The following is a 27223-nucleotide window of genomic DNA, read 5'->3' as shown; positions in this document are numbered from 1 at the left end:
AGTATGGATGGAACAATTGAGCGCTTTCCTCTTCGTTTTGTACTTTGTAGACTGTCCCTGACTGCGATTTTTACATTACAAAATGTATAGGTTTCTATTATGGAAAAGCAGATTTAACACATTAACTGCATTATGTGTCCTCTTCTACAGTTTAAAACATTTCCAACATAGATTGTTGTTTGTTCTTATACCGAATCATTATTTATCTATTGAAGTGTGTTGGAAGCTGAATCTCTGACGAATGTTAATGTCAAACCAACTTTAAATCGGCCCCCTGCAGCACACAAGTCATAGCCTACGTTTCATCGCAGTGTGTGGAGTTGGCAGACGTTCCCTTAGGCGCTGTAGTAACGCGTCTCATGTTGGCTACCTATAAATGCAACTTTACACGTAGGTGATTTTGAATTCATTTCGATATAAAATGTTTACATACTGTCCAAATGAATCGTGGTATTTTGATATATTTGTAAGAACTGTGTCAAAGGACAATGTCCGGCGAATTATCGAACCTAAAACTAACTTTAGCATAAAATCATGATAATAGTGAGCTCTGCACGGGCTGTGGCTCTGCTTTCTATATGAATCTTCTGTTGCAGTTCTCCGTGTGTGACAGTTCTGGCCTCGTCTCACGTGAACATGTCATTTTATCAGGACAACTGCACGGGAAACCGAAAGTGTTTCACTTCATAGTTTTACTTTCACTTTTAAAGCGCACTTCACATGTCTGAATACATGCAATTATTCCACTGTGAGTTCATCAAAAAATCTTTTTTTTAAATTTATTATAACCTTAGCACAAGGTGTATAGAAATATTGGCGTGTTAGAACTGCTATTTGGAAATGTTCTGAAGTTGTAGAGATGATTTGATGGTGTTATTGTTTTAGATTGATGGAAGACGGGTCGAGGCACATGCGACTGAGAGAATGGCTCATAGCGCAGATAGACAGCGGCAAATACCCGGGACTGAGCTGGGAAAACGAGGAGAAGACCATGTTCAGGATTCCCTGGAAACATGCCGCTAAACAGGACTACAGACAGAACCAGGACGCGGCGCTCTTCAAGGTAAACACGCCGGCAAACACACTACAAAACCGATTACGTAATTGCATTCATTATTTTAATTTATATCAGCGCGTAGCTTTTCATTCGTGGCATTCAAACTTTAATTTGATTTTCCCATAAAAAAATGTACACAATTTGCAAAAAATAACAAAACAGCTGATATATAGTATGAATGCCCACTGTATGTCTCAGGCATGGGCCATGTACAAGGGTAAATTTCAAGAGGGCAGGGACAAAGCTGACCCCTCTACGTGGAAAACGCGCCTGCGCTGTGCCCTCAACAAGAGCACAGACTTCCAGGAGGTTCAAGAGCGCAGTCAGCTGGACATCTCTGAGCCCTACAAGGTCTACCGGATCCTGGACGACACGGGAAGACTGACAGGTATTAAGAAAGATCTGTCTCAAAGGTTCCTCAAACCTCAGCCGCCCAACCCCCAAATCTCACTTCCTTATTTATATAAATACACACACACACACACACACACACACACACACACACACACACACACACACACACACACACACACACACAATCAAATTCAAAAGAAGTGTGAGCCACACCTTCTGTCCTCCAGAATCTGCTGGAAATCCTGAGATGTCACATGACAGCGACTGCAGCAAAGCCTTGAGAGAGACACATGTGCCCATGCAGGTACTGCTCAGTGAAATGCTTGTGGAAATCCCCACAGATTCCAGAGGTGTGTTACATGAAAATAACAGTTTATTTTCACATCCAGGAGGACGGTCCACTCGGCGACTCAAACAAAGGTGCTGAATGGAGTGGTCAGTGTTTTAGTTTCAGAAAAAAAACTTAAAGACAAACGGTTTCATTTTCATTTACATTGTACGTTTGTGTTTTTGTGTGTGTGTGTGTGTGTGCAGCGAATGGCAGGTCCTATGCGTGTCCCAGTACAGGCACTAATGCCTTTGTTAACGCCAATCTTCAATCTGTTCCCATATATCCATCTCACGCCCCTATATCTGGTGAGAGAAATTATCAGCAAGCTCAACGTTTCTTTAGTGTATGAATGCCGAGTTCAGACAACACGATATCAGCCTGATTTTGGCATGATCTGCTTGACGTAGGGTGATTCGTAAACACCAATGGCCATTGGGATGCAAGAATCAATCGTTTCATCTCGTAGTGTGTCAGTGGGAGGACAGTATAGTCGTCATAGTGGACCACAACTGGCGCTGCTGTGTCCTGACAGAAAGATGAACATGTTTCATTTTTCTCAGTCCGTCACATCTGTGGCTTTGACAAATGGGCGCGCAGAAGCTCTTCCGTAAACAGCTTTCAAACATGGTGAAATAAGAGATATGATGGTATTGGTGCTGCTGGTGGAAACATGCTCCATATCATGAGAATTTAGGAGTCAAAATAGACAACAAATGTATTGTGTAGTCTGAACGCGGCACAAGTACTAACCTAAAACTTGGTGTCTCTAGCCCATTTTCCATCCACTTTTTCCACTGTTATGTTATCATAAAATATTAATATGCGACATCTGAAGTACTGACATAAAATGTATGCTCTAAAGTTTAAAAGATTGTGACATTTACAAAAAATGATCAATAATTGGCATTTCCATCAGCTATATCGTAAAATACACATTTTGATGCGCTAAACCTTTTTTGGGGGAAAAAAATCCTCGGATGGAAACCTGGCTATTGTGATGTTAAATATTCATTCACTCGTTGAGAGAAAACTATAGACTGACTGAAATTAACTTTCAGCATAATGCTGATGTAAAGTATTTGGGCACTTGTCAGATGTAATCATAAGTCATACTGTGTGTGTGTGTGTGTGTGTGTGTGTGTGTGTGTGTGTGTGTACTTGTCTACCTATCTAACAGGGGACCTTGGCGTCGTTACACACTCACCAACAGGGGACCTCTGAGCCAAGAGGGGACATTTTTCAAGTCCCCTGTTGGTCATGCATTAAATCATGTGAAAATGAAGTAAAAAACTAAAGAAATGCTCTGGTGATTTTTTAAATGTTTGACCAAGTAAGGACCTACAGGTGTGTGTGTTTAAATAATGTTAAAATCAAGAAACAACACTCTGGTGAATTTTTAAAAATTTTGACCAAGAGGGGACCTAAGAGTGTGTGAGTGTTTAAGGCCATGCTCAGCAGCTCCCCTGTAGGCTGGAGCAGGAACTGGAATAGCCCTTAAACACACGTCGTTCACACACACACACACTCCTCCATTGTTTGAATGGCCTGCTGTCCTCTGACTCTAGAGCTGCTGTTTAACAGGCTGCTTACTAAAGGAACAAACATTATATAGATTATATCTCTTTACTAAATACCCTGACTAGTTTCAAACTTTGCATTACATTAAAATTAAATACTACAGGATCCAAGAAAAAACGATTAAAAAATCTAAACAACCAGGATGTAATTAGAAATACATCTGCCATCAAAATGTGTGTGTCCTCAGTTTCTACAAATAAATATAGTAAATACCATCCATCATGGCCGTGGAGAGACCGTAAAACTTTATTAAATTATTAAGGGATCTCATTCAATGCTTTTGTAAACATTTTTTTTCTGTGTATATATATATAACATTTTAATGACAGTGGCCTATAATTATTGAAAAATAATGCATTATTTTATTTATATAAAAAAAAAGTACGGTAAATGGGACAAACTTTGCATCTAAAGTTCTTTTAAACAAGTGTTAACATAGACATTATTAAAAACATTTTATTTTAGCCAAGTATTTGTAAAAATAATGTGTGACTTTTGGCCCATATAAAAGGCCCATCTTACCACCTTATACATTTATGAGCTTTTTAAACTAACCACTTTTGATTTATTTATGTTTAACAAAATGATGCAGGTCCCCTGTTAGATAGTAAATCACAACGCCTGTGTGTTTGCTGTGACATTTCTTATCATCACAAACACACTGTAAAGATTTAGAGTTTTTACAGCAATACCTGAGTTTAAAGGGTTAAATCAAGCAGAAATAGCTCTCTAATGTATTAATTGCCGGTCATTATTGAATAGTGAATATGTTACACACACACTGACTCAGGTCCCCTGTTAGATAGTAAATCACGGCGCCTGTGTGTTTGCTGTGACATTTCTTATCATCATAAACACACTGCAAAGATTTAGAGTTTTTACAGCAATACCTGAGTTTAAAGGGTTAAATCAAGCAGAAATAGCTCTCTAATGTATTAATTGCCGGTCATTATTGAATAGTGAATATGTTACACACACACTGACTCAGGTCCCCTGTTAGATAGTAAATCACGACGCCTGTGTGTTTGCTGTGACATTTCTTATCATCATAAACACACTGCAAAGATTTAGAGTTTTTACTGCAATACCTGAGTTTAAAGGGTTAAATCAAGCAGAAATAGCTCTCTAATGTATTAATTGCAGGTCATTATTGAATAGTGATTACGTTACACACACACTGACTCAGGTCCCCTGTTAGATAGTAAATCACGACGCCTGTGTGTTTGCTGTGACATTTCTTATCATCATAAACACACTGTAAAGATTTAGAGTTTTTACAGCAATACCTGAGCTTAAAGGGTTAAATCAAGCAGAAATAGCTCTCTAATGTATTAATTGCAGGTCATTATTGAATAGTGATTACAATACACACACACACTGACTCAGGTCCCCTGTTAGATAGTAAATCACGACGCCTGTGTGTTTGCTGTGACATTTCTTATCATCACAAACACACTGCAAAGATTTAGAGTTTTAACAGCAATAACTGAGTTTAAAGGGTTAAATCAAGCAGAAATAGCTCTCTAATGTATTAATTGCAGGTCATTATTGAATAGTGATTACGTTACACACACACTCACTCAGGTCCCCTGTTAGATAGTAAATCACGACGCCTGTGTGTTTGCTGTGACATTTCTTATCATCACAAACACACTGCAAAGATTTAGAGGTTTTACAGCAATACCTGAGTTTAAAGGGTTAAATCAAGCAGAAATAGCTCTCTAATGTATTAATTGCAGGTCATTATTGAATAGTGATTATGTTACACACACACTCACTCAGGTCCCCTGTTAGATAGTAAATCACGACGCCTGTGTGTTTGCTGTGACATTTCTTATCATCACAAACACACTGCAAAGATTTAGAGTTTTAACAGCAATAACTGAGTTTAAAGGGTTAAATCAAGCAGAAATAGCTCTCTAATGTATTAATTGCAGGTCATTATTGAATAGTGATTACGTTACACACACACTCACTCAGGTCCCCTGTTAGATAGTAAATCACGACGCCTGTGTGTTTGCTGTGACATTTCTTATCATCACAAACACACTGCAAAGATTTAGAGGTTTTACAGCAATACCTGAGTTTAAAGGGTTAAATCAAGCAGAAATAGCTCTCTAATGTATTAATTGCAGGTCATTATTGAATAGTGATTATGTTACACACACACTCACTCAGGTCCCCTGTTAGATAGTAAATCACGACGCCTGTGTGTTTGCTGTGACATTTCTTATCACCACAAACACACTGTAAAGATTTAGAGTTTTTACAGCAATACCTGAGTTTAAAGGGTTAAATCAAGCAGAGATAGCTCTCTAATGTATTAATTGCAGGTCATTATTGAATAGTGAATATGTTACACACACACTGACTCAGGTCCCCTGTTAGATAGTAAATCACGACGCCTGTGTGTTTGCTGTGACATTTCTTATCATCATAAACACACTGCAAAGATTTAGAGTTTTTACAGCAATAACTGAGTTTAAAGGGTTAAATCAAGCAGAAATAGCTCTCTAATGTATTAAATGCAGGTCATTATTGAATAGTGACTATGTTACACACACACACTGACTCAGGTCCCCTGTTAGATAGTAAATCACGACGTCTGTGTGTTTCTCTCCTCAACCCCCACAACCCCCCACTCACATTTTACATTTCAATAAGGGAGACTTGAAAAACCAGTTTGTGAACCACAGGCCAATAGAGCTCAATATACCAATGTGGCAGAACCCTTCTCAAATAAACTAGAGAAGATGCTGGGATTTGCCCTGCCAAATTAAACTAAATTACAGTTTTTACAATCGCTAGGCCACATTTCTCAATACTTTGGTCATTTTCAAAACTTGTTCTCCAAACCAACTTTCTGCTTCACATCAGTTATTTCACATTCAAAATCCACAAAAACTAACAAAACACTTAATTCATGTCTCAAATCAAGTGCCATTGATCCACAGTTTAGCTTGCACAGACTGAAGTTGTGATCACTCTGTGAAGAGTTTTGAAAAAGTGACCAACATTTGTTTGACAAATTTGAGAGTGCCAGAGACTTTGACTAAGGAGAATATTCTGAGCACACTGTGTGATGTTATTGAGATCTTTTATGAAACTTTTTAGAGGTGATAAAAGTGAGAGTTCCAGAGTATCTAGCTGAAGAAAAAAGTCTGAGCACAGCATGCGATACTGTTGAGATCCCTTCTGAAACTTTAGAGGAGACACATATGAGCAATACAGTCTCTCTAGCCAAGGAGACAAATCAGAGCATAGTATGTGATGTTGTTGAGATCTCTTATGAAACTTTAGTGGAGATAAACATGAGAGAATGTCATTTTTTGTCTCAGGATAAACATGTGAGAAGCAGGAGACTTAGCCTTATGTCTCAATTTGATGTTCACTTGATCTCATTTCTGTCTAGGAGAAAGATGTGAGTTGAGAAGGAGATCTCAGGTTTGATTTTCCTTTCCTCTAGGTTGGCCTTTGGTTCACAAACTGGGTTTTTAGGGCCCTATAAAATCCGTTTTATTTTTTCCCAAATTCCGTTTTTTCCGTTTTAATTGTTGCAGATTCCTTTTTTTCCGTTAAAATGTTTGGTAATTCAGTTTTTTTACCCTTTACTGTAATTTTGGTGAAAAAAGAGTTTGCTTTTAATGTTAATATAATACAACATAAAACAAAAAATAGGAATGACCTTAAATTTATCGAGGTAACAAACATCACATTTACTTTTTAGGACAAATATGATATTTGACATAACACTGCACTTCAAATACTTCAAATATTAATGGTTATTAGCTTTAAACTTTCCGGTAAAATAAATTATAATAGTTTATATAAGTTAAAATGAAAGTGCTCCATTAGCTTTTTCTTTCAAGTAATTTTTTTTAAAAAGAACTAAAAAAAAAAAATCATAAGAATCATATTTTACAGTACTCTTAAGTACTATTAAGTAAAACATTTAAATTTGAAAATTAACATAAAAAAAAACATTGCACCATGAAATCATGTAGTGAATTGTTCTGTGTGTTTAACAATCACCATAATGATATCCAGAGCTGTGAAAAATAAAAATACACGAAAACACAACACTGCCTGAAGTTTTTTTCCCCAACTTCAAAGGCCCCTTTAAATGATTAAAACTAGATGCTTAATTTTAACTTTAAGGTTACTTATCATGTAAACTACCCATATAGAGCATGTTAAATGCATGTTTGGAACAGACTAACAGAGGGGAAAACGGTCGCATTTGCAGCAGATATGCATTGCTGCCTAATGTGCACATTATAAATCAAAGCACGAGATGACAGGGGTCGAGCAGAACACCGGAAAATCTGACAGAATGGACAATATTTGTCTGTCTGTGCAATACACGAGCCGCGGCTCCCGCTCTCCATTCGCAAAGCTTCTGCGCCGCCTGCGGGTGCAGTGTGAAACCGCCGTTAGCGTCGAGTTTCTTAACTTTTTCGCTGCCGAAAGCAGAGCCGTGGAGACCAACTTCGCCATACTTTCATTGTTTTGAAGGGCGAGCTGAAATGACGGGAGGGGTTGTGTCGCGAAGATTTGCTTCCCCCGGTCTGCACTTTCCTCAGACATACGTTCTTCACCCACACGACACAGAATTTCATTACAAATATGTAAAATTCCGGGGAAATCTGCGTTAACACCAGATTCCGCGTTAATATGCCAATTCCGCGATTCCGTCCGCGATTCCGTGATCGCGGAAATTATAGGGCCCTAGGTTTTCAAGTCTTCCCTTATTTATTATTATTAAAATGTCAATTGTGTGGGGGGGTTGTGTGGATCTGTGTTTGTGGGCCCAGTTTACAGCAGTTAGTTCACCTACAAATGAAAATTAGCCCATGATTTACTCACCCTCAAGTCATCCCAAGTGTATATGACATTCTTTTTTCAAATGAATAAAATCTGAGTTATTTAAATTTATATTAAAAAAGTCCTGGCTCTTCCCAGCTTTAAAATGCCACTGCCTTGTCGGTCCATAAAAGTGCATCTAACCATCATATAACTGATCCACACAGTAACTGATCCATAGACTAAAATACTAGCTTTCTGTTTTCAGTGCCACACGAATCACATTGCGCTTAAAGGACAACTCCGGTGAGAAATGACCCTAGGGGTAATTAACAGATGGTTATCGAGTAGATCGTTCTCTGGGATGCGGTGTCATGAAAATCGAATTTAAAGAGTTTTATCTCTAAACACAGATTAGCTTATAATGTTTGTCTATGGGGCATGGAATAAGTGAAATTAAATCGCTAGTTAATACCACTAACAAGGCTCAAAATAGCCTCACACTAACAAGGCAGCATAATGAGGATCCCTACATGCAAACCGCAGCATTGAGAACTTGTTAGAGTACAAACGGTTTAATAAGAAGATACTTTCTAAAGACAGTACATTACACGTTTACAGACTGCAGCCATCTTGGAAAACAGTCTCGACGACTCGAGCCACGAACGTTGTGCTAAGTGAGCTGATCGATAGGAATTAAGTTTGTGAAATCTAATTACATGGACTTTTGTTTCTTTTTTTTTCTCTACTGCGTTCAGTGCTTTCTTCCGGAAACAACGGCCCATATGAGATTCCAAGTCACAGTTCATCACTTAGCACAGCGTTCGTCACTCAAATCTGTTTTTAGAGATAAAACTCTTTACACTTGATTTCCATGAAAACGCATCCCAGAGAACGATCTACTCGGTAACCACCGTCTGTTAATTACCCCGAGGGTCATTTCTCACCGGAGTTGTACTTTAAAGAGTAACCCTTCTTCACCCATGAATCCTTGACGTATGTGCACTGACAAACCCAGAAGAGAGAAGATAGAGCTAAACAAAACTTAGCGTCAGGGGTTACTCTTTTCATAATCACACTAAAACACAATTTCTTTCAATAAAAATAGTTTGTTTAGTCTATAAAGTTTAAAATATGGACATTGTTCTTACACAAACGTGCCACTTTGCTTCAGAAGGCTCTTCATTATTCACGTGCTATATGGGTGAACACCTAAAGCACACGCCCCAAAAGCTGTATCTCTGACAGTCCACGAATGCTAAACTAAAATGCTAAAATTAATACAAAATTATTTTTAAAAAAATAGGAAGTATCCCAGTAAACATAGTTGCTTATGTCATAGTAGGTTCAGTTAAGTGAACATAAACTTTGAGAAAAAGTAACTTTAAAATTATTAACTTATAAAATATATATATATATATATATATATATATATATATATATATATATATATATATATATATATATATTTTTTTTTTTTTTTTATTATTATTATTTTTTTACAGTGAGGACAATACACTGTTATATTACAACTACTGACAGACCGTCCTGAAAAGCACTGTTTATTTCATGTGTATCATATCTTTTGTATTTATTTGTGCTTTCACTTGTAATGTGTTTGGGCTAGTGGTTTAGATGTGCTCTTGAAATTGGAATAGAGAATAGTGTGTGTGTTGCTGCTCAACCCCCCACCAGTAATTTACATTTCAATGCATGAAGACTCTCACAGGTGATACAAAGAAGCTCACTACTGTTACCTGTGTCCGAGACCAAATACACTGCCAAAAATAAATTGAAATTACATGATGAAATGAAATTACAATCGCTAGGACGTATTTCCCAATATTTAGGAGAACTGAGTGAGGAGTTTATAAATTTGCTAACCAACTTTCAGCTTCACAGCAGTTAATTTTACTTTTACAAATCAACTCATTCTTACAGAGCACTGGCAGCACAGGTTTACATCCAACACTAACATCAGGAACATTATACAATTAAAATGTCTTTACAAAACTAGAATGACACTCTCTGCTGCTTATAATTCACTGCATGCTTACAGTACAGTACAACATTATTCCTAAGTTTCCTCTTTTGAATGGATGGTAATGGACTAACACTTGTGTTGGTGTTCAGTTTCATCAAAGTTGCTTTGATAGTGTTTGATTTTTTTAGCAGTATAAATTGCATTACAGTATTAATGTATACATGTTGTAAATTGCTGTCTCATTCAGTTTTGTATTATGTTATTGTTTTGTCCATAAGTTTAACACTTTTGAAAACAGCATGTAAGGATGTGTGAATTAGCCTGTAGAACAAAGATTTGATTGTGTTTGTGTCAAAGTGAGAAAAGATTTCAGGTAAATTGAAAGATGTTGCCATTGAATGCATTTTTTGCTAAAGCAATGTCGAGCCACAGTTAAGTTGTGATATAAAATGTTCTTTTACAAAACATTTCTCAATAATAAACACACTTTTTCAACTTTTTCAACTCTTCACAGAGTGATCACAACTTCAGTCTGTGCGAGCTAAACTGTGGATCAATGGCACTTGATTTGAGACATGAATTAAGTGTTTTGTTGGTTTTTGTGGATTTTGAATGTGAAATAACTGATGTGAAGCAGAAAGTTGGTTTAGAGAACTGTGTGAAGGATTTTGAAAATGACCAAAGTATTGAGAAACGTGGCCTAGCGATTGTAAAAAATGTAATTTAGTTTAATTTGGCAGGGCAAATCCCAGCATCTTCTCTAGTTTATTTGAGAAGGGTTCTGCCACATTGGTATATTGAGCTCTATTGGCCTGTGGTTCACAAACTGGTTTTTCAAGTGTCCCTTATTGAAATGTAAATTGTGAGTGGGGGGTTGTGGGGGTTGAGGAGAGAAACACACAGGCGTCGTGATTTACTATCTAACAGGGGACCTGAGTCAGTGTGTGTGTGTAACGTAGTCACTATTCAATAATGACCTGCATTTAATACATTAGAGAGCTATTTCTGCTTGATTTAACCCTTTAAACTCAGTTATTGCTGTAAAAACTCTAAATCTTTACAGTGTGTTTGTGATGATAAGAAATGTCACAGCAAACACACAGGCGTCGTGATTTACTATCTAACAGGGGACCTGAGTCAGTGTGTGTGTAACAATCACTATTCAATAATGACCTGCAATTAATACATTAGAGAGCTATTTCTGCTTGATTTAACCCTTTAAACTCAGGTATTGCTGTAAAACCTCTAAATCTTTGCAGTGTGTTTGTGATGATAAGAAATGTCACAGCAAACACACAGGCGTCGTGATTTACTATCTAACAGGGGACCTGAGTGAGTGTGTGTGTAACGTAATCACTATTCAATAATGACCTGCATTTAATACATTAGAGAGCTATTTCTGCTTGATTTAACCCTTTAAACTCAGTTATTGCTGTAAAAACTCTAAATCTTTACAGTGTGTTTGTGATGATAAGAAATGTCACAGCAAACACACAGGCGTCGTGATTTACTATCTAACAGGGGACCTGAGTGAGTGTGTGTGTAACATATTCACTATTCAATAATGACCGGCAATTAATACATTAGAGAGCTATTTCTGCTTGATTTAACCCGTTAAACTTAGTTATTGCTGTAAAAACTCTAAATCTTTACAGTGTGTTTGTGATGATAAGAAATGTCACAGCAAACACACAGGCGTCGTGATTTACTATCTAACAGGGGACCTGAGTCAGTGTGTGTGTGTAACATAATCACTATTCAATAATGACCTGCAATTAATACATTAGAGAGCTATTTCTGCTTGATTTAACCCTTTAAACTCAGGTATTGCTGTAAAAACTCTAAATCTTTACAGTGTGTTTGTGATGATAAGAAATGTCACAGCAAACACACAGGCGTCGTGATTTACTATCTAACAGGGGACCTGAGTCAGTGTGTGTGCAACGTAATCACTATTCAATAATGACCTGCAATTAATACATTAGAGAGCTATTTCTGCTTGATTTAACCCTTTAAACCCAGGTATTGCTGTTAAAACTCTAAATCTTTACAGTGTGTTTGTGATGATAAGAAATGTCACAGCAAACACACAGGTGTCGTGATTTACTATCTAACAGGGGACCTGAGTCAGTGTGTGTGTGTAACATAATCACTATTCAATAATGACCTGCAATTAATACATTAGAGAGCTATTTCTGCTTGATTTAACCCTTTAAACTCAGGTATTGCTGTAAAAACTCTAAATCTTTACAGTGTGTTTGTGATGATAAGAAATGTCACAGCAAACACACAGGCGTCGTGATTTACTATCTAACAGGGGACCTGAGTGAGTGTGTGTGTAACATAATCACTATTCAATAATTACCTGCAATTAATACATTAGAGAGCTATTTCTGCTTGATTTAACCCTTTAAACTCAGGTATTGCTGTAAAAACTCTAAATCTTTGCAGTGTGTTTATGATGATAAGAAATGTCACAGCAAACACACAGGTGTCGTGATTTACTATCTAACAGGGGACCTGAGTGAGTGTGTGTGTAACATAATCACTATTCAATAATGACCGGCAATTAATACATTAGAGAGCTATTTCTGCTTGATTTAACCCTTTAAACTCAGGTATTGCTGTAAAAACTCTAAATCTTTGCAGTGTGTTTGTGATTATAAGAAATGTCACAGCAAACACACAGGCGTCGTGATTTACTATCTAACAGGGGACCTGAGTCAGTGTGTGTGTAACAATCACTATTCAAAAATGACCTGCCATGAATACATTAGAGAGCTATCTCTGCTTGATTTAACTCTTTAAACTCAGGTATTGCTGTAAAAACTCTAAATCTTTGCAGTGTGTTTATGACAGCAAGAAATGTCACAGCAAACACACAGGCGTCGTGATTTACTATCTAACAGGGGACCTGAGTCAGTGTGTGTGTAACGTAGTCACTATTCAATAATTACCTGCAATTAATACATTAGAGAGCTATCTCTGCTTGATTTAACCCTTTAAGCTCAGGTATTGCTGTAAAAACTCTAAATCTTTGCAGTGTGTTTGTGATGATAAGAAATGTCACAGCAAACACACAGGCGTCGTGATTTACTATCTAACAGGGGACCTGAGTCAGTGTGTGTGTGTAACATAATCACTATTCAATAATGACCTGCAATTAATACATTAGAGAGCTATTTCTGCTTGATTTAACCCTTTAAACTCAGGTATTGCTGTAAAAACTCTAAATCTTTACAGTGTGTTTGTGATGATAAGAAATGTCACAGCAAACACACAAGTGTCGTGATTTACTATCTAACAGGGGACCTGAGTGTGTGTGTGTGTGTGTGTGTAACATATTCACTATTCAATAATGACCTGCAATTAATACATTAGAGAGCTATTTCTGCTTGATTTAACCCTTTAAACTCAGGTATTGCTGTAAAAACTCTAAATCTTTACAGTGTGTTTGTGATGATAAGAAATGTCACAGCAAACACACAGGCGTCGTGATTTACTATCTAACAGGGGACCTGAGTCAGTGTGTGTGTAACGTAATCACTATTCAATAATGACCTGTAATATTCAATAATGTAAATACATTGGTGTACCTGACAATAATCTTAAATGAGAGATGTGGACTGATCATATACTGTAATTATGAAGACACAACAGAGAATGAATTTCTTAAAGAAATGACTTTTCTGTAATGTATTAGGTATTATGTCTAAGGTATATTGTGTTTGTGTGTGTGTGTGTGTGTGCCTATTGTGATACCAGATGCCTGTGTAAACAAGTTAACTTATTTTAATGTGTTGACTAACATACTAAAGCACAAGAAGACTTGTGGACTAACTAAGTGTAGTGTGTTACTTGATGTTACATCTTGTAACTTTATTGCGACTGTGTAATAAATATATTTAAAAATAAATTAAAGTATTAAAGTATATTTTAGGTTACAAATAAATACTTCTCAGTACATTCAAAAGAACACAGTTATTATAAAAAGACATATTATTACTTGACACATTATATAGTCTGTACGAAGCTTAACTGCATTTATGTTATTTATTTGTAAAGACATGTAATGGTGGAGATGGCATATATATATATATATATATATATATATATATATATATATATATATATATATATATATATATATATATATATATATAAAATGAAGACAGACTTGACTGCCAGCTCACTTCACATTCACACACAGCTCCACTGCAGACTAATGGAGGTCCCCTGTTGGATAGGTAGACATCGGTCACACACAAACACACACAGCTCCATTAGAGTCTATGGAGGTCCCCTGTTGGATAGGTAGACATCGTTCAGGTCCCCTCTTGGCATATTTTTAAAAAAATAAAAAAATGCTTATTTGAAGTTATATTATGAATAAGGACCTTAAAAGAAAATTTTGTATGTGATTTTTGTTTCTTCAAAATGACTAGAAACACAGGTCCCCTCTTGGATAGTGTAGAGTGATAGTCCCCTCTTGGTAATATAGACGTGTATGTGTGTGTGTGTGTGTGTGTGTGTGTGTGTGTGTGTGTGTGTGTGTGTGTGATGGGTAGGTTTAGGGGTAGGGGCAGTGTAAGGGGATAGAAAATACGGTTTGTACAGTATAAAAACCATTACGCCTATGGAGAGTCCCTGTAAACCACATATACCAACGTGTGTGTGTGTGTGTGTGTGTGTGTGTGTATGTGTGTGTGTGTGTGTGTGTGTGTGTGTGTGTGTGTGTGTGTGTGTGTGTGTGTGTGTGTTGTTGGGTAGGTTTAGGGCAGGGCCGGAGTGAAACCCATTTTCAGCCCGGGATGCCTAAGACCCCCCCCCCCCCCCCCCCCCCAAGTTAAATGACAGATCTGTTCTTACTATCCTGTTATTTATTATTACATGTTTCAATAAGAAATAGGAATAATATAAATATGGCTAAATAGCAAATCAAATACTGATTCTGATACAAAGAGTGGACAGGGCGACCCACCGGAAACTCCCGATTCTCCCGATGGCCACTCCGGGCCTGGTTTAGGGGCAGTGTGTGTATGTGTGTGTGTGTGTGTGTGTGTGTGTGTGTGATGGGTAGGTTTAGGGGCAGGGTAGCAGGATATAATGTACAGTTTGTACAATGTAAAATCCATTATGCCTATTGAAGTCCCCACAGTTCACATAAACCTAACGTGTGTGTGTGTGTGTGTAGACTACCGTCTGGAGGTGTGTTTGTTCTATCATGGTAACCTGGTGCAGAAACTGGTAACTGCGTCTCCAGACGGCTGCTTCATTCTGCAAGGCTGTGCTCCGGTAGGGAACGAGCGCATCTACGGGCCTTGTGAGGCCAAAACGGTCTTCTTCCCCCGTCCGGACATCATCCGCCTGCCCCCGGGCATCACTGACGCCATGAGCCGTCTCCTGCCCCACCTGGAGAAAGGTGTGCTGGTGTGGGTGGCTCCAGACGGCGTGTTCATCAAACGCTTCTGCCAGGGCCGCGTGTACTGGGACGGCCCGTTGGCAGAGAACAGACAGAAACCAAACAAACTGGAGAGAGAGAGGACCTGTAAACTCCTGGATGTGACCATCTTCACACAAGGTGAAGAAGAGGGAGCACCAGTCCTCTTGATATGCTTTATTCAGCATGTCCTCACACTGATTCCTGTTTTCTTGGCAGAGCTACAAAACCATCAGCAGGGCACTGGTCCCGAGCCACGATACACAGTAGACCTGTGCTTCGGAGAGGAGTTCCCTGACCCCAGCCAACCAAAGGCCAAGAAGCTCATCACTGCACAAGTGAGTATTCAGCGGCATTAGCCCTGAAGTGTCGTGTTTTGTGTTTTTGCAGTGGATTGATCGCTCAGACAGTACCGCCGATTTAACCGTCAGTATCTGTGCTTCCCTTCACAATCACCACTAGGAAAGGATAGGATAGAAGTTTATTAGTCATTACAAATGTACAAGTACACTGCAACGAAATGTAGTTTGGAGCAAGGCTCCGGGCCGCAGCTATTACAAGCGCCGCCACACGCTCTCCAGAAGAAAAAAATTATTTTGCAAAGCATAGCATACATACCCCCTTACTCCTAAGGGCAAAATAAAACAAACTCAAATCCTGGAAGTCCCGAAGCTGTCCGTTAAGCTCGGGAAATGAGTGTGTGACTATCTTGGCCTCTCTTATGATGTTGTCCGCAGCTCTGTGTCCCACATAGCCAGAGGAACTCTGAACCTCACAGGGATTCAGAGCGCTATCTGGTTCTTCATCATGCTTTATGATAACTATCTGATTAGAACGATTCCCGTCTCAGAAACTGCAGCGCTAATCTGCTGTCTATTCCCTTGAGATGCGTGTCTAGCGTGCGATCACATGTCCCAACCATTGCGGCAAAATAGAAGAATGCCGTCTTCTCTTCGAAATCACAAACTCAACCAAACTAACATCTTTCACATAATCCTGTCCCCCAGACGCGGGTGTCTATGGGTTTTACCTGATCTCTGATCAATTTTAGATATTTGAAAATGTTTTAATGAGACATTAGTATAATTAAAAGGAATAATAGTATTCTCTTATTGACCTGTTTAGCTGAGCCATCCATGAAACAAACAAAACAAGCCCTGACAATTGATAAAAGAACACGTATTACACAGACAATTGATATTTAATCTTATTAGATGATTTGTTAATTGCATTTGATAGATTTGCCGTTCAATAAAGCATCAGCAATGGGTTTGTTAAAGGTTCTGGTTCTGTTCTGACCAGCAGAGCATGTGGCGTTACGAATGTTTTGAAACAGTCGAAGCAATTAGTTCAATAATTTCTCCCATCACTAGCAGAAGATCATGACATTGAAATTGACACAGAAACCAGAAGTAGTGCTCAGAAATGCAGTGTAACACCACTAAGACTTTGAAATGAGTCAATGAGCACACAGGGTTTGAATAGTCAAACATAAACGAGATACCAAACAGATAATCAGAACAAGATCAGTCCAGGGAAAGGGGTTAGGCCACCGATAAAAGGGCAGTTTCAACCGATTTATAGCATTATAATCCTCCAGAGGCACACACTTAAAGATTTGACAGTGAGACCACACACCTGGCGATTAGTAACATTTCCACAGTGAGACTCGCGAGATCACACGTGACTTGAGAAGAAAGCGTAATGGAGGATGATCGCCGTCATCAGCTGGTTCTCCTGGCGTGAGTTTTGTTTTATAGGGAAAAAACAAACGAGATCAAAAGAATATGGCTGATCTTCTTTGCTAATACTCCACTATCGTGGCATGTTTGTGGCAGTCCAGTTTCAGCTATAGGAGCAAACAACATCCAGATAGTGATGCTCGCTCTCTCTCATTGGCTGGGTATCACATCAGAGGAAGCCCGATCAAGAGTCGGAAATATCTAACATGATTATATTTAAGATTTTGCATCTTGTGGGCTGCGATGTGATCGGGAGCAGTAACACAATCGTCTTTTTTAGGGTGAAATGGTCACTTAGGAATGTGTTTGTTGTAATGCAACACAAGTTAACCCTCATCCCTCACTTCCTCCCCAAATCCTTCCCTCATGGGTCAAAATGACCCAAAGCTAAATATTAAACTTTTTTTTCTTTTTTGTCCAGAAAGATTGTCATTTGGTTACGATAATGTTTTTAATGCAATTTTTTGTTAGTTTTTATTTTATTTACCTTTAAATTACTAGATTTTATCAATAAATAATAAATGAATCGCAATTTGAGCACTTTCAATATACTTAAATTATATGTCATGCAGAACCCTTTTCATTCAGCTCAGAATATCTCACTTTGGATGTCTTTGCCGAAAAATAATAACATAAGATGATTAGATAGGGGAATTATATGTAGGGATAGGGCATTGAGATAGGGGAGACTGGATATGGTTGTAACACTTTTTTGGTTGTAAAACTATCACATGATTCCAAACCCATAAGGTTGATCTTTGAGCTCAAAGGCATCGTAAAAGGATTAATCTTGTGAAGATATAGTAACTGTCTCTTTCAGTTTTGGTTTCGTTTTTACTCTGTTCCCTGTGCTTCTTTTCCTGAGTTAATTTAGCTTATTATTTTCTTTGGATCTCATTCACCTGTTGTCCATTTAGTCACTTAATTATCTGTGTTCATTTATACTCTTGGTTTCCTCTGTTCATTTTTCCGTGTCATCTTTGTGCTATGAAGTTGTGTTGAGCTTTATTCCTGGTTCATGTGCCCATCGTCTCCTAATTAGACCCTGAAATGGATAAATATTATGCCTGCTGTTGAATGGTTAGTGTGTGCAAACAGTGGGAAACTATATGTGTAGTGAGTGCATGTCAGAAAATCAATTTCACACCATCAGGTCGCCCACATGAACCCGATCCCTTCATATAGCGATCAGGAATTAATTCTGATTGAAACAAAAGGTGTGGAAGGCAAAAGTCTTAATCTAATTGGCTGACTTCTACAGATTTTCCAGGAGCCTACATAGTGTGTGGCAAACGTTAACAGTGGTCGCTAACATTAACTTAGATGCATTATCAGATTCAGTGGTATAGCACTCATCCAGCCATCTTTCTCCTCTACTTGGTCACAAGATGTGCAAGGGTTCAAGTGATAAAAGCAGTAAGCTAACAGCTGAAAACCTCCCGTCGAACTGTTCAAAACAGCATATTCACAAACAGCCCCTTGAGGGGAAAAAGAAACCATAGAAAGATAACAGCTCTTAAACAGCTCCCCGTATCCACACACACTCACAACCTTGAGAAAAAGGCATTGCCACTGTGAGCTGGGCTGGTGAGGTATCGAAGATGTTACGTCCACCTGGCTCAAGGTGAAGCAACATAAGAAAAGGGGAGGCCACACATGGAACTCAATTTAACAAATAAACATTTAATGAAAATAAGTCAAAATAATAATACAAGAACTGAAGAAAATAATAACGAAAAGAAAAAACAATCTGGAACTGAAGAGGAAAAGATGAACGGTCACAGTCCAACTCCGCCATTTTCTTTTGTACTCGCAGTCTCTTGACTCACCGCACCTGTTTCTGACGCTCACTCCAGAACACGGAACAACACCACCTGGTGGAAAAACACTGTAAGCCGTAACACCTCCCCTCTTAAAACAGAGGCCCCTAAAAGGGAAGTCTGCAAACAAAAAACAAACTAACCATGCACACATTTGTAATACATGCACAATGACTCTTACCCCTTTTCTTTTCATCACCTACCCAAACTCCACCTTTGAGTATTCTCAGGCGCCTTGAAAACACTAAAACAGAAAACAAAGATCAAGGGCAAATGACATTATACATGGTTGGTTTTACTCCTCCACCGGAGAACGAGACAAATGAATATAACCCTGAAGGGGTAATAAAAGCCGAGACTTCTTGTGGATGAAGAGTTAGAGGAACTTGATAATACCCCTTTAAAAGGTCGATTTTAGTTACAAACTTAGCTGATCCTACAGAGTCAACACAATCTTCCATTCGAGGAAGCGGGAAAGAGTCGGGCTTTGTGACGCTATCTAATTTTCTATAGTCAGTACAAAATCTATACGTCTTATCTGGCTTTGCGACTAGAATGCATGGTGATGATCAACTGGAATAAGATTGGTTCGTAAGCCCAGCCTTTATCAGATACTTGACCTCACCTTCCAAAAAAATCTGCTTTTCATATAATGTACTAGTTAAAAGGACATATATTTTCTCCTAATAAGGACTACAGGCTATATATACTGTAATTAAGACATATATTCAAGAAATGTATTAAAGCAGAAAGAGCTAGGCTATAGTTTCAGCCTTACTCAAAGGCAGAGGAAACAGGCCAGTTACGCACGTCAATCCATTCCAGACGATCTTAGTTTGCTTCTTATTTAATAAACAGGCATTTAATTGATGAAACATCGATCAAAATAAAAATACAATTTATACAAAACTAAGTAATTTTTTAAGAAAGACTTTCTAGAAAATAAAACTCGAATTGATCAAAATCATGTGACTCCCCAGGTCTCAAACATATTGCGATTCTTACTCATGCTGCTCACTTTTCATAACCAACATATAAATTAAAATAATAATATTACAGGCTAATGTTTAGGCCTAAACGTAGCCTATTTAGTTTCGTAGTTAGGCTGTTTTCTTTAACCCACGGCCGATAAAAGCGCCGATGTTTTCTCATTTCTTCCTTCTTCCTTTAAGACAGCGGAAACAATTCACAATACTCTTGTCATTTTTAGCTATACAGATGAGTTCAAGACATAATTATAAACTATAAACTGTCTATTTTTATTTGTGGACTCAGGGAACTAATTATTTTGCATGCACTCACTCCAAACGCGGTCTCCATTTCAAAAAAATTATTTCGTTTATTAAATGCCAATTTTTTCTTTTCCAAAGCATTTCTAAATTCAGTTCATATGCCCATCAAACGAAATATCTAGCCAAAATAACGAAAGTGGTGAAAATAAATAAATAATAATAAATAAATAAAAATTGAGTTACCATGCAAATTCTTCTCTATATGCGTCAACCTGGCAAGGCGATCATTCTTTACAGATGATGGTTCGGTTTGTTTGGAGAGAAGACGAGGCGGAGTTCTTTATTAAACTCATAAAAGACAATATAGGATTACACTAACACTGGATTCTAAACACAGAAATGCTACATTATCATGAAGACCTTGAAGCAGATCTGACACACACACACACACACACACACCTCATATCCATGAGGTAACCTAAGGGGCTTTCCTTGCCATTAATGCTTGGATAACACACGTCTCCTTCCAATAAAAATAATGGCTAGTGTGATGGATGGGATGTACAAACCTACCAAGTGCCATCGTTTTGGAATGACCAATCGCGAGAGGAAAATAATATGTTTTAGTCGCATAACTGCAGCTATGGAAACGCTGTCATTTCGCAACAGTTTTTTATCGTAATTTAAGAAATATCGCAAAAGTTTTTTGCAAATCTGTAATGGAAACGCAGCTACTGGTAAGATACTCAGCAGGAATAGGAAACAATGGCGCTGGAGCCAAAATTTGGTTTCTCATTTGGTTTACTTACCATTTGACAAGTGTGGCACGTCTTAATAAAGCTCGCCACATCTCTTTTTAATCGAGGCCAGAAGAAATAGCGCATCACACTATGGTACATTTTCTTGACCCCAAAATGCCCAGCTATATCCGCATGTGCAGTTTTCAACACCAACTCCCGCAACCAATCTGAAATCTGAGTCCGCCCACAGCATGATCATTACACGGCATCCACTTACGAACTAAGACACCATTACTCAGGAAATAACCTGAAGCCATACTTTCAATTTCAATTTATGGGATTTAACAGACGCAAACAATGTTGTCAACCCGGCATCTTTTCCCTGAGCCAAAATTAATTAATCACGGGAAATCGAAGGCAACAATTACAAGTTAACCGGATCAAAGGGTAATCTTTCCGTTTCACCGTTAATCTGGGACACATTTTTGCCCATACTCATTGCTCGAGTTATCGCACAGGAAACAAAAACATCGGGAAAATATTGGACACTCTTTTCTGCCTCTGCTGACAAAGTTGGATTTGTTTTTACCACTGGAGGAATCACCCCACCCCACATGCAATTTTCAGCCAAATTATTTCCTAAAATCACATCTACACCGTCCATGGGTAATGAAGGTCGCAACCAAGCCTGCAGTTACCCCTCTCAGATACTGAAGCTTTCGCGCCTCGATCGCCCCCCGGTGACCGGTCCCAGTATACCCTATTTGAGACCAGTTGATCACCTGAGGAGTACACTAACACTAACACTCCCTATTTTCCCCTCAGCAATCAACTTTAAGTGCTCGGTTTCCTGAGCTAATTTGACCTCATGAACCTTCTGCTCATACTTAAATTTCTCAAAGTCCCTCTCACATTCTCGTTCTTGAATTCAAATTTTCTCTAATTCAAGCTGTCTGTCTAGACCACGTTCCCTATTCTATAAGTTCAAAATCTCTAACTGCTGCTCAAACATAAATGTGCCTTGTACTCTTGTCCTAACAATCAGCGTCGACGTACTGTCTGGTGAAACCACTTCTGCTGATTGTGCATCCGCAGTTAAAATCATCCTTTGAAATGATTAGAAACCCTTTCTACTGATTTCACATTTACCACATCCCGAAATTGTTTGACCTTTATATCTTTTGTTACCTCTACCTCAAAAAAACTACCTTCCACAATTGATCTTTTGAAAGACCATTCAATTTCTCCTCCGTAGGAGCAGCCAAAAAATCCTGTAGTTGATCCATTTTGTATAAAGTTCAAGTATAACCATATATTATCCCCTCAAAAGTAAAAAAAAACTACTGTTCACTTACCCAATTTCCAACTAGAAGAAAACAAATGCACAAAGACCAGCGCAAGGCAGATAGTACCACAATGCCATAAGACTTTAAGAGCCAATGGTGAACAGAAAACAGAGCTGATGGTGAACAGAAAGTATTGTTGCAAGTATTGTTCACCATCAGCTCCTTTCTGGCCCCTTTAAGAGGTGGAATATAGTGTGGCCCCTTTAAGAGCTGGAATATAGTGTGGCCCCTTTAAGAGCTGGAATATAGTGTGGCCCCTTTGAGAGCTGGAATATGGTGTGGCCCCTTTAAGAGCTGGAATATAGTGTGGCCCCTTTAAGAGCTGGAATATGGTGTGGCCCCTTTGAGAGCTGGAATATAGTGTGGCCCCTTTAAGAGCTGGAATATGGTGTGGCCCCTTTGAGAGCTGGAATATGGTGTGGCCCCTTTAAGAGCTGGAATATGGTGTGGCCCCTTTAAGAGCTGGAATATAGTGTGGCCCCTTTAAGAGCTGGAATATGTTGTGGCCCCTTTAAGAGCTGGAATATAGTGTGGCCCCTTTAAGAGCTGGAATATAGTGCGGCCCCTTTAAGAGCTGGAATATAGTGCGGCCCCTTTAAGAGCTGGAATATAGTGTGGCCCCTTTAAGAGCTGGAATATAGTGCGGCCCCTTTAAGAGCTGGGATATAGTGCGGCCCCTTTAAGAGCTGGGATATAGTGTGGCCCCTTTAAGAGCTGGAATATAGTGCGGCCCCTTTAAGAGCTGGGATATAGTGTGGCCCCTTTGAGAGCTGGAATATAGTGTGGCCGCTTTAAGAGCTGGAATATAGTGCGGCCCCTTTAAGAGCTGGGATATAGTGTGGCCCCTTTGAGAGCTGGAATATAGTGTGGCCGCTTTAAGAGCTGGAATATAGTGTGGCCCCTTTAAGAGCTGGGATATAGTGTGGCCCCTTTGAGAGCTGGAATATAGTGCGGCCCCTTTAAGAGCTGGAATATAGTGTGGCCCCTTTGAGAGCTGGAATATAGTGTGGCCGCTTTAAGAGATACGTGTTCCCTATTGAAATGCTGGTAATATGTGTGTGTGCGCTGAACTGTGCTGCGATTCACACAAACAAGTGCTCTTGTTCAGAAAAGACTAAAGCACATTTAGCCGATTGTAATGTATTTAGTTGATTAAAACATGTGTACTGTAAGCAGTGATGGTGTTAATGATTGACCTCAGCCATGAGCGAGACTGAGCTTCAGCGCATCACTCCCGGACTGCAGAGAATGTGCTGTGTAAAAACACACTTTTCTTTCGACCTGGAGTCTAATAAATGTTAAGCAGAAAATATAGTAGCTTGTAGGCAATACCTGCACTTTTGGTTCAGAATAGTAATATTAATATTAAAGGTCCCGCTCTTCGCGTGTTTTCGAAGCTTTGATTATGTTTACAGTGTGCAATATAACATGAGTTCATGTTTCGCGTGTAAAAAAACACAGTATATTTCACACAATTTACTTATCTGTACAGCGCTGTTTCCTCTGTCCTAAAAACGGCCTGATGATTTCCTTGTTCTATGAAGTTCCTCCTTCAGAAACACGTAACGAGTTCTGATTGGGCCAGCGCTTCCCGTGTTGTGATTGGACAGCAGCTAAGGTCCCGCCTCTTACCATAGCGGGGAGATGCAAGCGCTGAATGCGCGCTCTTCTCCACGTGGGAGAGCAACGAGACCACGCCCCCCATTTTGCGTGTTCTTGTGGGCGGAGCTTTAGTCAACAAACTGTTCTAGTGACGTCATTACAGCAGGAAGTGCAGAGGTGTAGTCCAAACCGGCCGCTCGCTGTAGGCTTTGAAAGGGAACTTCTGTTAAATAAAATATCTCGCTTGGCATTGATCTTTGAGCTTTATAATTTTACAGGTATTATTTATGCTCTAACAGCAACATTACACACTAACTAAAGTTTGAAAGATGGAATCGCGAAGAACGGGGCCTTTAACACTTTTCTTTCCCTAATAATGTTTGCTACTGCATCCTTTACATTTATGGCTTATCTCAATTTCTCCAACTACGGGCCATGCCATGAATCAAGCAGAAAATGTGTTAATAAATGTAGTGCCGTTAAAATGAATTTGTGTTAATGCGTTATTTTGATATTTAGATATTTCCATCTAATGGACACAATAAGCTCAAACTTGTGTCTTTAGCCAATAAAATGGAAATCCCATCTAGCTAGCGCGCGTCCCATCATGTTTACGGGTTAGGTCAGTTGGTGGAGAGTTGATGAGAGTAGATGAGAGTAGGCGTCTCTTGTGGCTGTTCAAACACATTCAACCACATGAGTGTTTACACTACAAAAGCAATCCGATCGAATGCCTTTTCAACCACCTCTGGAAGTGTTCAAAAGTTGACAAGTGCAGAGTGTTTTAGAGCCAGTTTACACCTGTATTTAGTGTTGTTCACTTGTGGTCCAACGGCCGACCAAAGCGCATCTTAATACCAGGTGTAAACGGCCATAAGAGTGTTTTCTCCTTCCCATTGGCATTGCCTCAAGAAACTTCAAATTCTGTATCGTGTTGAATGAAGCCGCCGCCTTTGACAACACATATAATATAAAATAGTTTTTTAATGTATTTTTTCAGATCTCCAAAGTCATCTTCATAGTAACATATGCAGAGACTCATGGGTACTGTAGTATTTGGTGCCATTAGACATACCCCCACCCCCCATCTATTAACAAAAATGCAATAATAATGTACATAAATACCTATGCTTTCACTGGTATATGAAGACCTTACATAATGAGGTTATGTTTTTATTACCTTTTGAGCCGTTTCCATCTGCACACACCCTTACAATGAAGTCACCATTTTGAGCCGCCATGTTTCTACAGTGGCCCTAAAGGGACAAACTGCTCTGCAGAGCACTAGCTACTTTCTGCTGTCTCAGACCATAGATATCCATAATAAAGGCTAGATGTCTCATGTGCGCACTGTTGGCCAATGGAGGTCGCCGTCCACAACTGGCGGCCATCTTGTCACCGGCAGCTCGCTCACTCGTAACAGTGTGTTTTAATGGTGCATGTACTTTTAAATAGCCATAACTTGCTCAATTTTCAACCGATTTTCAAACTGTTTCGTTTGTTATAAATGTCAGAGATGTAGTTATGACACTACATACTTATGAATAATTATAACCATGGACTTCAATATGAAAGTAACATTGAACAGAACAGACAGGTGCAATAAAAAAGGTATTTATGTTAAATCAATATATAGGCTACTAAAACTGTGTACCGAATGGCAACATGAGAAATTAATTAATTATATATATATATATATATAAATTCACACTGCACTTTTAAATATTGAGATGTGAGGTGAAACGATATGAACACCGTTTTCCACCACTTGATTTACATAATTTAAAACAATTGCACAGTTTTCGCACAGATATGACTTTCTAAAGTCTCATAGTGACTGAACATAAGTCATTATTAATCAGAACTTTACAATTACAGGACATGTTCTCATTATTGTGAAGTCAGTCTTATGACTTAACTATGACAGTATCTTTTGTATAATTATATGTTCCTATTCTTCATCCCATTTTTTCCCCAAGTGGCAGAGCTGTGGTCAGGACCAAAACATTATCATTTTAAGCCATTTAACTTGTATATGTCTAAATGACTTACATAATATATGTCTAAATGACTTACTCATTTACCTGTTTATTTTATCATCTATTTTATATACTTTTATATATATTAGCATTATGAAAACACAATCTAAAGTGTTCTGATATTGATGTTTATCCCCTCCTTATCCGTGATCATAAAATCTCGATCCTTTGACCTGCTGCTGTTGTTTCAGTGTAAATCACACACTCATGTGCAGTGCTTTGCCTGCCAGTAGAGGGCACTGTGGACTACTGATCATACAGGTCATGCATGTTCTCTCTCGTTCTCTGTGTGTAGGTGATTCCTCTGTTCGCCGTAGAGTGTCTCCGCAGGCATAATGCACATAATAATGTGGAGATGAAGCAATCCCCCCCACACAAGGTGAAAACCAATGAGTAGACACAGCTCAATAAGAGCAGCACACGCTTCAGCATCCCTCTGGGGCATTTCTACAAATAATATTAATAATATTAATCATATTAATTATAACATTCATATTTCTGTAACTTACTGCAGTAGAATTAAATATATGTTCACATGTTTTCAATATGATGCTTTATATCTTTATTCTAATCTTTATTTTTTTAATAATCATGATACTGATGGAATTAGATCGACTTCTTTATCTTTTTGTAAAATGTTTGTAAGATTAAATTAAAATAAAGAGTTTGGTGTTCTGTATCAGTTGATTATTTCAGAAGGAATATGTGACATATGGGCAATGTTTACTGTGCAGTCGGACCCTTCAAAGCCGCCAGAAAATAAGAAAAAATCAACAGTTATAATTATGAATATTTTTCACCCCTTCAATGAGAAAGAAAAATCGATTTTAAAGTACCTTTTCGAATATTCCAGTGTCATATAGCTCTCTGTGAATGCACAATGACTGCAAACGTTTTAAAGCTCAAAGTGCACAACAAATAAAGTTATTGTCTCCTGAAAGAAAGAACTGATTCTGAACTGCCAAAACGCGACATCAGCAATTCCAGTTTCACTTTCTGTTACAAACCTAAGAACAGAATTTGAGCCAGCTCAACTATGGTCTTCATTGGCTGCCAGGCGAAGGACGTCTACTACTACTCAAGCGCTGTAGCTGAGGCTGAAGTGTTAGCTTCATGCTGTTGTTCATGTCGATAGACGCTGTGATTTCGGCGCTG

General features: G+C 38.5%; 1 protein-coding gene across 5 annotated transcripts; it reads left to right on the top strand.

The window, feature by feature from the left end:
• Positions 1-299: 299 nt before the first annotated feature.
• Positions 300-26745, top strand: irf10 (interferon regulatory factor 10). 5 transcript variants are annotated; one of them, XM_067447044.1, is made up of 10 exons: positions 330-390; positions 597-748; positions 886-1063; positions 1256-1445; positions 1639-1715; positions 1801-1846; positions 1946-2047; positions 15302-15688; positions 15767-15885; positions 26364-26745. In XM_067447044.1, the coding sequence occupies exons 3-10, from the start codon at positions 890-892 to the stop codon at positions 26463-26465; spliced, it is 1197 nt and encodes a 398-aa protein (XP_067303145.1). In that variant the 5' UTR covers positions 330-390; positions 597-748; positions 886-889; the 3' UTR covers positions 26466-26745. The 5 variants fall into 5 exon arrangements, with proteins under 5 accessions (XP_067303144.1, XP_067303143.1, XP_067303147.1 ...); XM_067447043.1 differs by lacking the exon at positions 597-748 and having other exon boundaries at positions 300-390; positions 1801-1831; XM_067447042.1 differs by lacking the exon at positions 597-748 and having other exon boundaries at positions 300-390.
• Positions 26746-27223: the final 478 nt, after the last annotated feature.

The sequence above is a fragment of the Pseudorasbora parva genome, chromosome 6 (genome assembly GCF_024679245.1).
Source record: "Pseudorasbora parva isolate DD20220531a chromosome 6, ASM2467924v1, whole genome shotgun sequence".
NCBI classification, from domain to species: domain Eukaryota; kingdom Metazoa; phylum Chordata; class Actinopteri; order Cypriniformes; family Gobionidae; genus Pseudorasbora; species Pseudorasbora parva.
The sequence above is the reverse complement of the archived record's forward strand: the minus strand, read 5'-3'. Positions and strand labels throughout refer to the sequence as shown.